This window comes from Glycine max, chromosome 3 (assembly GCF_000004515.6).
Source record: "Glycine max cultivar Williams 82 chromosome 3, Glycine_max_v4.0, whole genome shotgun sequence".
Lineage (NCBI taxonomy): Eukaryota > Viridiplantae > Streptophyta > Magnoliopsida > Fabales > Fabaceae > Glycine > Glycine max.
This window is the reverse complement of record NC_016090.4, coordinates 43,876,634-43,888,345: the sequence shown is the minus strand read 5'-3', so window position 1 is coordinate 43,888,345 and position 11,712 is coordinate 43,876,634. Positions and strand designations below refer to the sequence as shown.

General features: G+C 30.3%; 1 protein-coding gene across 1 annotated transcript; it reads left to right on the top strand.

Moving 5' to 3' along the window:
• Positions 1–219: 219 nt before the first annotated feature.
• Positions 220–1,547, top strand: LOC100818376 (auxin-responsive protein IAA20). The gene is made up of 4 exons (XM_003521574.5): positions 220–451; positions 549–769; positions 909–1,008; positions 1,136–1,547. Exons 1-4 carry the CDS (start codon positions 291–293, stop codon positions 1,194–1,196), a joined length of 543 nt encoding a protein of 180 aa, XP_003521622.1. The 5' UTR covers positions 220–290; the 3' UTR covers positions 1,197–1,547.
• The last annotated feature ends 10,165 nt before the right edge of the window (positions 1,548–11,712 follow it).

Sequence of the window (11,712 nt, the reverse complement as noted above, 5' to 3'; positions counted from 1 at the left end):
TGAAGCAAATGAAAATTAGGGATGGAATAAACACGTGGTCACTGGAAAGATGCCAAGCTGGAGTTTTGTTACTGACACGTGTAGTTGTCGGCTACCATGACGACAATTGAGGTGTAGCAATTACATGGAAAAAAGATAAAAATTTGGAGAAGAGAAAGTGGTTGATTCTACGAATAGAACCATCATGTCTCTCTCTTTCTTTGTTTATTTAAAGGCCTTAAGGTGGCGGCTTGGTGTGCCAACATCATCATCATCATCATCTTGCTACATTCATTCTCACAACAACAACAATGGGCAAACCCGCTAGTTCTTCCTCTTCCTCTATTAGCAGCACTACCAACCGCCGCCTCCTCATTTCAACCGCATCTTCTCTCACTCAACAACTTCCTACTGATCTCAGGCTTGGACTCGGCATTTCTGCCACTCAACATGTTGCTTCTTCTATTTCAAGGTTTCTATATATTAATATTAGTACTTGTGCATGCTCACGAACCTTAATTAATTGATTAAAGGCTTATGCCATGTGTGTTTTTTATTTTATGATTTAGGGGCCAATGGCAACAACCACACCATCCTTTTGTGAACAATAATTATTCACAAGCTGCTGCTTCTGCTGAAGTGAATGATTGCAGCAACGATCATAGCAGCTTCTTTGTGAAGGTGTACATGGAAGGGATTCCAATCGGAAGAAAGCTCAATATACTAGCTCATGGAGGCTACTATGAATTAGTCAGGACTCTTGAACACATGTTTGACACTACCATTCTTTGTAAGTCTATTATTGCCACGCTCTCTCATTTTTGTCGAATAACTAACTTTTTATTGCTATTAAAAACTATGAATGGGATTCGTTAAATAAGAAGTGAAACACAGCAAAATGACAATGGAATATTGTGTTGTGTTAACAGGGGGAACAGAGATGAATGGGGTGCAACCAGAGAGATGCCATGTGCTAACTTATGAAGATGAAGAAGGGGATTTGGTCATGGTTGGAGATGTCCCTTGGGAGTAAGTGAATTGACTCTTTTTTTTTTTTTTCTTGTTGTTGTCTCTGAGAAACAAAAGCATTATATATATTATATTATATGTTCCATTTTGTGAATTAATGTGGCATTTGTTTTGATGGTGTATGTAGGATGTTCTTATCGACGGTAAAGAGGTTGAAGATCACAAGGGTAGACACATTCGGGTGTTAGTTAAGTGAGGAACATGACACTGCCTCTTCCTTCCACCAGTGATTAATTTCAAGTTTTGTCCTCTAGAGTGAGACTCTACTGTTGTCGCTGATTAGAAAACTTAGAAAATCTTAATTTACTTAGTGAAGTATGCACAGATAGATGTATATGCATAGCTCACTCTGCTCTTCTTTGGAGATTAATGGAAAAGAATAGTGTTGTATATTAGTTCTCACCCATTCTGGGCTACCGGCTTTATTTTCTTTCCAGAACTCAGATTCTAACTGTTAGAATTTCTCTTTGCCGACTCAATTTCCTCAATTTTATTATTATGTTGAGAGCAAATGAATATACGAGTCTCTGTTTTCTGCCTGGAGATAGAGTAATGTTACATGCCCCGGGGGCAGAGCTAGATCATATCTGTGGACTGAGATTACAACTGCATTATAATTATTGTACTGTCGATTTAACAAAAAGTGTAGAAATTTTTTCTGGTAATGAATGTTGGTACTCCTACACCTGATGCATTACTTCTAATGTTAATTCTTGCGTTGATGTTCAATCTTACGTGGTATACTGGGCTTCCAAACCTTGGATTTTCTTTACTTGTATATGGGACACCATTTTAGTGTTTTTATGCTTAGGTTGATTGTAACCATTTTGATATTATTTCCTTCAAAATACATTGAAATTCGCATAAAAATAATATTTACAAAATAAAATGTGCAAAGTTTATGCTAATCTCTATCTAATATTCCAAGGTTTCAATATTCTCATGTGTTTTTTATTGCAATTTTCTCCAATAAACACGCACATACATTCATCAAATATGAATTTATGACAATACAATATTTCCTTAGATTTTGAAAAGAGAGCAATATTGTAACAGAGTAAGAAAAATATAATAATAAAAAAATCATTCATCCTATTTAATGCAATATTATGAGAAACAAGAGAAAAATTTTAAGTTATTTTTATTATCTTCCAATCAATAAAACAATAAAAATAAAAGAAATAAGATAAACAATAAAAAAAATCTAAAAATAAAAAAAGTGCTCCCTTGCAAAAAAAAAATGTTTTTCTATATAGCAGAGGAAAAAAATATGCTTTATAATACGGGCAAGAATGAGCCAGCACCAATGCCACATGATTTCTCTCTTTTTGGATTAAAACCTCCAAACAGACCTACAACTATCAGGTGAAACAATGTTGATCTTCCTATCATTTCAAAGTGGCCTAATAGTTTGTAATTTTGACTCTCTGAAGCATAAAAAAAAGTAGATAGCATTATAATTAGGCTTGCATATTGAACCATCATTGATTATAGTTACTGTTTATAACACATTAATTCCTGTTTACTCTAAGTTTAGTATTTTTGTATCTTCTTAATTAAGATGATTGATGCAAGTTTTTGTTGTATGTTTATCTTCTCCTAGATAACTCATTATTCAATGACACTTGTCTTTTTAACTTGGAAATTTTTTTGTTAGTGCATATCTTCTATGTCTTGTTGTGTTTGATATTTTTATGATTATGAATGGATTTGAATTTGTGTATTATGCACAGTATCATCTTCAGCAAGTCAAGGCAAAGATAGCAAAACTAAGGAGCAAGGCTTCAATTATTACTGGAGTCTGGAGCCTCCAAAAGTATGCACATATATAATTTATGTTTGTATCACATTGTTAATTTCTTGTTTACTCAGTTCTTGTACACAACGCTTTCTCTGGCAGCGCTGTACCTATTAGCGTCGTGGTTCAATGGTGCGATCGTGCCTCTATCTTTGAATTCAGATTCACCAAATCGCTGCGAATGAGAATCTCCACGGAGCCAAAACAACCTTACAACGCTTACCAATGCCTACTATATCTATCGTCACAACCTTATTACGCATATGCCTATATTAATTTACACACATAAAAAAATAATACCTGTATTCATTGTCTCAAGTCTCAACCTTATTTGATACTATTTTTTCTACTTTGAATGATTTTATTGTAAACATTTTTTATACTATTTGTTGTCCCTAGTATAACTATTTTTACAAATGATTTTACATACTTTATGCCTTTTTAAATTCTTGTTATCACAATTTAAGGTTTTGTATATCATTTAAGATTTTTTTTTTTTTTTACATTTAACCATCTATTTTCTAATATTATACAATATGCTCATTATTTTTTATTCGGTTATCCTTTTAACTTTTACCAAATTGCGTATATTTTATTATTTATTTTTCAAATTTTTTATTATTATGAAAAATTGTTCAAACACTTTTATATTTACTTTTTCTATTTATTTTGTAATTGTTTTTCATCCGAACCTTTTATTTTGAAAATAATTTTCATACCTGATATGACTTTTGTTTTTACCTATTTTTAAAATAAAAAATATTAATTATATTTTGATAGAAAATATTATTTATTTTGTAATATTATTTATGAGTTGTGGCTGCTACATGGCCCCGTTAAAGCAAAGCAAGGGAAAACTTTTAGTGTTTTGTTAGTTTTCTTCAATAAAAGATTCCTTATCACGTAGCAGGAATAAAAATGTAGTGAACCACAGTAGATTCATTGTGCAGTTTTCTTCAAATTTTTAATTTCTTGTTTTCTTTTTTGTTAATTATTTGCTTTTAATAAAATTGATTTGTTTCTTGAATATAATTGTCTATATTGTGTGAATTTAATTGATTGTTGACATTGACTAATTCAATTGGACTAGTTGGTATTACATAATGGTGATTAATTGTACACTAAAACAAATAGCGTATTAGCGTGGGCCTTTAAACGGTGAAAGCGGATGCAAATTCGACATTAGCGTCGGGTTCTGGTTCAACACCACAAGGTTGAAAGTTAAACAGTTGTCTATCTTTTTTACTAACTTTATTTTGCTTCGACAAAAAAAAAATGCTAACTAGATGCCAAATGGAAAAAGAAACGTGTTTTCACTGTATGTCACAAATCACAATAGACAATAGAAATTTATTTCTGTTTATGATGAATTCAATACCCTAACCCAATGAAAACAAGTTTATATTGCATAGTGATTACAGCATAAATGTGTTTGTCAAGAATATTTTTGTAAAAAAAAATATTTTGGAAACAATTGGAGTGAATTGGGTTGAGTGGTTAAGAAAAAAGAAAAGAAGAGAAAAATTACCGTTCAATTCCTTCTATTTAAAAAAATTAAGAAAAAAAAAAACAATTGGGGTGAACTTACCTAAAACGAGTATTTGAAATGCCCGAGAATAAATAACTCTCCAAGTTGTCTTGTTGGGTTATTCTTTATGTAGATGGTAACTTTCCCCTCTATAATAAGCCCAATTTATTCAATCTCAAAAGACTTGTTTTTCTAGGCCCATCATTGTTAATCATAGAAAGCATCCAACTAACCATTTGTTTTACATCTACTTTTACTGGATTCTGCCTATGCTTCAACTTAGATGCCTTACCATAGTTTTGCGACATATAAGCAAGCTCGAGGATTTAATTTTTAAACTCTAGCAAAAGAAGGAGTATTTGAATATCTTCATTCTTTTCCATAGCTACCTCCACAAATCTTAAACTCATCGAATTCATTTGACTTTGCAGAAAAGATGCATTGATTTTCTATCCAGCCATACTATCTATATACATGAAACCCAGATTGCATCCAGCAAGCTTTAGTTTTTCTTAATGCAATTTGATCGGTCAATGTTAATTTGTTAAAAATGTAAGTTGGATATTCAAACCCAAGACACAGAAAAAACAAATAAAAAACCTACTAATATATGTAGATTTGGACCTAAGTCAATTTCAAAATTTATCTCATGGGATAAGAATTGTTCTTTACTTATATATTTTAGAGCTAAATTACAATTTTAACTAAAAAAAAGTGAGATCAAAATCAGAAAATTAATTATGATATTTGAACCGGAGGAAAAAAAAACGGATTTTTTTAGGTGTCAAAAAAACGTTGTAGAGTTACAATCTTATTATGAATACTATTAATACGGTTACATTTTTATTAAGCTCCAGTATATTTGTTTGTGGGAAAAACAATAAAAAAATTTGATCTGTACTGTATTAGCTATAGTTTGAAAAAGGTCCTCATGGGTTGTGTTTGATTGTAAAATTTATTAGTGTGAAAAAAATGTCAATGAGAGAACTTGTTCTTTAATGTTAAAGGTGTTGATAAATTAGCCTATCAATAACATTTACCAAGTAAAAATGATAGTTTGAGATAACCAAAAATTACCATTAGCTAGAAAGCAATGGAAGGAGCTTCATGTTTAATTATATATTCGTTAAGTATATCAGTTTTTTCTTATCAGCCAAAAACATGTTATTCTCAATTGTAATTATTATTATCTGAAACAAGAACTATGTAGACATATTTTAAATAGTCGGCTATGATTGGCTTGTAAAAATCTGCAAGGTAAGGTATATATGTGGAAGATTGAAGGCAGGATCATAATAGAGGGTGGGTAAGCTCGTTGATAAATATATAGTCAAGCACTTCATTTTCTTCTAGTGAATGCTTACAATAAAACAAGCGGACAATGGAGTATTCAAAACAAAGAAGAAGATGTCACTTTTGAAGGAAAAAAAAAGAAGAAGAAAAGAGTAGTCTACGCGCATATATAGTTGAAAATGGGGACTAGCCTCTGAGCTTTCTTTCCCTTTCTCTTCTCGTTGGGGTACATATGATATGAGGTCGCTACCTTTACCAAATTCTTAAGATGGGTTGGCTAATTCCATATATGATCACACCCATATAAGTTGGTCCAAAACGAACCGTGACTTTTAGGTTAAAAAGTCGCCACCCTAGCTATTTGCTATGTAGAGCGATACAAGATAGAAAAAAATAAAAAGGAAGAAGATGATAAAACTTATTGATTAATTAAACTTATATTTTAAGTATAATGAAAAGCATCTCTTTGTCGGTTTTTTATGACCATGAAGATGGTTCTAGTTTGCAAGAATTCAGATTACAACTACTCCTACGTACGTGTCGTCTCGCTATATATTTTTGCTTATCTATATTTTTTGTCCTATTAATTAATTAGCTTTTTTTAATCTCGCGCACTGATATATATATGTATGTATGTATCAAAATACAACAAATAATATTAGCAAAACATATATATGTATTAAATGAAGATTCAGATAAAATTATATTCAAATTTATTTTCAATCTTAATTTTTTGGCTTGCTGCAAGTACTTGATGATCGATTACTAAAACCCTTTGCAGGCTTGCACACACTTGACACAAACCTCGTAACTTTATCTGAAAGCTATTATGTTTAAAAAAGAATACGATCGGTGGAGTAGGGGAGGAAACAAGACCCTTAAAAATTAATCAAAACATTTTAAGCAACAGTAAAACGAAGGAAAGCTCTGAATACAAAATATTGGTAATAATAAAACAAAACTAGTTGACAAACGTAAGAGATGAAAGATCATTTTCAATTAGTTGATCTTTTTCTTTTCTTTTATCTTTGGTCCCCATTCAGAGATGCACGCCATGCATGCGTATGCTGACATCAGGTTTGTATATGGATTGATCTTAATTTGGCTCAGGAAAGTGAGGAATTAATTTCAACTAATAATGAAATAAGTGATGATATTACAATACACATATATGTATATAATTAATTTATTTTTATTTAATAAATAAATAAAATAAAAAAACAAATCTGTCAATTTATAGCATCAAATTAAATCCCTTAAACGTACAAATTCAAGTTAAAAGGTTTTGTTTCTATTGGATGAAGCCGATAGAGAAGCCGAGTTTTATATGTATATAGATAAATCTATCCCTTAGAGAATTCAGATCAAGCTTTGTATATAAAATATTTCTTTTGAGATGCCAAATTATTTATTAATTTGGAGGAGCCAAATTCTTAAGGTACAAGGAAAAAAAAAGCCAACTAACAGAGAAACACTGTCTTGAATTATTTGCGGTGCTAGTGCTAAACCTAATGCTTAATAACAAGAGATTAAGAGTCTATTGCTCTATTATAATAATGGAAGCGTGAATTAACAAGGAAGGAAATAGCAGCTACCCACATACACGTGAAGTTTGGCTTTGGACTTCGACGCTTTTGGATTGGACGTGCGGGTAATTAAAGTGGGAGTATTGGATGGGGATATCAGCCCTATATTTGCGGCTATGTTATTTATCCCTTCCCAGAAAATCATACAATAGAACTACTCCTTTCCTCTTTTTGTCTTTTTATTGTTTTTCACTTACATTTGATAAAGCTAACTGAAAATTAACTTAAAGGTTTCCGTGTACTTATTAGATTGAAATTTTATAAACCAATTTATTAAATTAGAATTATTTAATAATGAAGTAATTGTTACATTACAGGAATTGATAAAATATAAAATGAGATGAAAAGATGCATTTAGATTTACAGGCTATGTTTAATTTTCGTTTCTCAATTTGAAAAGTAAATTTATTTTAGTGACATATTTGGTTATTTTTAAGAATACTTTTATATATGAAAAATTTGTCTAAAAACTAAATTCTATAAAAACTAAACTTATGTTACTTTTGAAAATTCAATATATTTGTTGACAAGTTTGACTGAAACTTAAGTTCACAAACTTTATTTCAAACATATACACAATCGTTAAAAGCCATAAATGTTTTGTGCATGGACTGGCTTGTCGAGATGAGGTTGACTGTGTGCATCCAAGAGGATACACAACCTTTAAAGCCAAAAATGCCTTGTTCATGAAGTGACTTTCGAAAATAAGGCCAATCGTGCCATGTTTCAAAGGGTACAGTTTTTTATATTTTTTTTTATTTAGTAGAAAAAAAATATGTTTTTAGGAAATTATAATTATAATTTTTATTAATTTAAATCTTATTAAATTTTAAGGATTAAAAATAAAATAAATAGCATAATATAAAATAAATAATATTATTTTAAAATATCCAAAAATAGATGTATTAAAATAATAATAAAATAATTACAAACTTACAAATTAAAAATTAATTAAAGTATCGTCTTACAAGCTCTCTTTTTTTATACATAAGTGACTTACAAGTTAGTATAAACTGATGAAATAAATTTATTTCTCAAACACATTTATTATCACTGTATTTGTGTATGCGTGTGGGTGCAACTTGTTTTGCATCAGTCATCCATTAATTGAAGTGTTGCGTTTGTTTATTTTGACTTCGCCTTGGTATTTGTTTCCTACAGTCGCCGACCCTAATTAACTATAATTTATTAACCCTTTTTTGCCTCTCGATACCGGGAAGGAAAAACTCTCACTGTCAGATATATATTAATACTAAAAGAAACCAAGAAAAACTAAAAGAAACCGTTTTCAATTTTAGCTTACTGAACAAATACAAGACCACTTTTATTTGAGAGTAAACTAAGTAAATTTTGACTATGAAATCTTATCTGAGTAATCAAAATTCAAACATAGAGGTTGCATAGTAATTATTAATTTTTTTATCAATAAAGAAGTATATTGAAGAGTGAAGACTCGAGAAAATGCCAAAGATATATGGTCCATGTTTTTGTTGTCACGGCAGCGTCGAGCATGATACGAGAACAATGAACAATAATTGGCATCGATCTCTAGGACTCAAACTAAAACCAAATTCTTGGAAAGTCTTACCAAGCTCCAATATGTCATCAATAATAGTGATGCCAATATGAGAAAAGAGGTTTTGAATGTTCTTTTGAAGCATTGCTGACTGTTACAGCTAGCTTGAGGATCACTTTCAATGTGCACCTTTTGCAAGTGTTTTCAATGTGTTTGTTTGATAATTAAAAAAAATTGAGTTAATTTTGGTTAAGAATGATTCTAATTTTTATATTTTATTGTTATTTTTAATGAAATAATAATAAAAATAATATTTTTGTAATTTTTAATTAACAGAAGTTACAAGAAAAACATTTTAAATGCTTTAGAGAAAAATTGAAAAAAAAAACCTTGAAAAAAAAATTGGAAGAATTGGATAGTCCGCTTAGTGTGTATCCTTGCTAAGCAGGAAAGCTTAGGCTTAACGCAAAGAAGACCCACGAGGAAACTCAAAGGTGCGCTCAATGCGAAAATCAGCGCTCAGTCCATGAAGTCAGCGTGAAAAGTAAGCTATCTTAGGTCTATAAAAGGAGTAAGAAACAAATGAAAAAGACACCACTCCGAATACTCAGAGCTCTCTGATGAATACATCCTAAGTCTGAGTATCTATAATAGGGGAAACTCTCTTTCTATGTTCATTATTTCTTTTTCCTCCTTTATTCATCCATCTTCTTCTATCCACATCAACCCCTAAAATATAAAATCTCTCATGACAATAAAAGGTTAAATCTCATTAGTTAAGGTCTAACAAACCAAAAAAGCCAAAAGATGTATTGTATGTTTCATCTCTATCAATGCAAACAAGTGTTTTCATTCCTATCATCCTTTCTTATTTTAACTTCATGTATCATTCATCCTTGCATCATCTTTAGGGGCTAATTGCTCGACAGAGGGTAATCCTTAGTAGAAATACAAGGAAGGTCTTATATGCATCAGTTTTAGGGATTAGTCGCTCGAGAGAGGGTAATTTCTAATAGAACTCAAAGGAAGGGGTATCTTAATAAAATTATTGTTAGACATAGAGTGATTGCATCATGCTCATGCATCAAAGCAAACATCTAGAATTAGAATTTCATGCATTTTATCTATTGAATCTTTGCAAAAACATTTGGAAAATAGATAGGTAGGATATGTTTGTCATCGTGAGATATTAGAAACAAGTACTTTAATAAATGCGGGTAGAAAAAATTAACCTAATTGATAGAAAAAATCTAAAATGATACATCTTAGACAAATAAGACATGCTAGATCCCAACATTATCACATTCTGAATTTATCTTTTTATCATCGTCTTTATCTTTTATTTTTCTTATCTTTTACAATAAAATTTATCATCTATTTTATTTTTTACTTTTTTATCTTTATCATTTTTTAATTTAAATCTTTATCTTTTATTTTAAATTCCTTATTTATTGCTTGTAGATTGGATTTGTATCAATCTAAGTACAAATAAAGTCCATGTGAATTGGACACTTGAACTTCCAAATACTTTACTAGTCGAAATAATTTGGTGTACTTGCCAATAAGTTAACACTGTTATAATACTTCCAAAAACATTATTAATTATTTCCCCCAAGTTACAAGAAATTAAAGACACCCAATTCCTACTTTGCCATTCGATGATAAAGCTGTGTCCACTGTCCACACATTCAACTTTACTAAAAATTATTAAGTGTTTTGGGTCTTTCAAGACTATCATCCATACTAATCTCTATATAATATATAAGTAATAGTTATTAGTTCTTTCATGTTAATTGAAAAATATATGAAAAATGGTTGAGACTATAGAAAAATGGTGTTCTAAAGAGACTATTAGATGATAGTAGTTAATAATTCTATTCTTTCATCTTTTAAAACAGATTTAACTGTGAAAACTTTTTGTTTCAAAATTTACGAGCTAAATCCACTTTAAATTTTATTATACTTGTCTAAGTCCAATATCGAAGAGATTTTCATTAATAATAAGTCACAAATATATCACACAAATGAGTATGACATTATATTTTAATCCAAAATTTTAAAGCATTAAATTTATAGATCTTCTTTACTTATATGTTATTCAAGTTATTTATTTTTATTTAATGTGAGATTTTTCACTCTGAAATTCAACCGTTTATATACCCAAAAAATAAAGCAAATATAACAGTGAAAGCTCCCTTTGCTTCAAATCTCCAACCCCAGCAATCTTTTACCTTTCCAAAGGAGCAAGGTAATTAATTAAACTGCAAATGATGGAGTGAAGGCTTTTTACGATATGTATTTTCAAGATTCTGACCCCACCAAAATTTGGACATAAGTTGATTCATCCCATATCCGAAAGATTTGGAAAGTCTAAAACACCCCATCATGTAAGTTGGAGTAGCAAGGGACACTGCATTTAATTAACAAGAATTCCTCCCCTTCCTTGGATAATAATTTTCTCTCCATCCTTGCAGCTTTTTCCATATATATACTCTCTTTTGATTTAGATGTTGGAATGGATTATTTTTGTTTCTACCCACCGTTTGTTGGTAGACCCAAATGCTCCTTGTATTAATTGTATGGCCTAATTTCTCTCTGCTTCTTGTAACATCACACTCAATCCCTAATTTCTCTCTGCTTCTTGTATACTCAAACTTTGTAATAAGAAAATTAAAGATCAAACTTTTTAATTTTTAATCAAGATTTGTTTCCTTATCTCTCAAATAAAAAAGATAACTTCACGGTCAAATAACTCTTGCAAGAAAAAAAAAACAGGTGTACGTTTTTTCAGCTTCAGTTTTCAATTTTTATTTATTTATTTAATCAGCAGATACAAGGAAATTATATTAATTTATAGGCATGCAGACCCATAAAATACCAGTACTGCTTCAACTTATAGCTGTAACACTAAATGCATATTCCTAGAAAGAAAATTGATGAACCTGCTAGCTGGGAACCACGACGTGCATGATAACAAGTTGTA

What these genes read in the sequence shown, in the direction of transcription:
- LOC100818376 (XM_003521574.5), top strand. Translation starts at nt 291, where the DNA reads ATGGGCAAACCCGCTAGTTCTTCCTCTTCCTCTATTAGCAGCACTACC. An exon ending in GTTGCTTCTTCTATTTCAAG is followed by an intron (nt 452 to 548) that starts GTTTCTATATAT and finishes TTTATGATTTAG; the next exon opens with GGGCCAATGGCAACAACCAC. An exon ending in GTTGGAGATGTCCCTTGGGA is followed by an intron (nt 1,009 to 1,135) that starts GTAAGTGAATTG and finishes TGGTGTATGTAG; the next exon opens with GATGTTCTTATCGACGGTAA.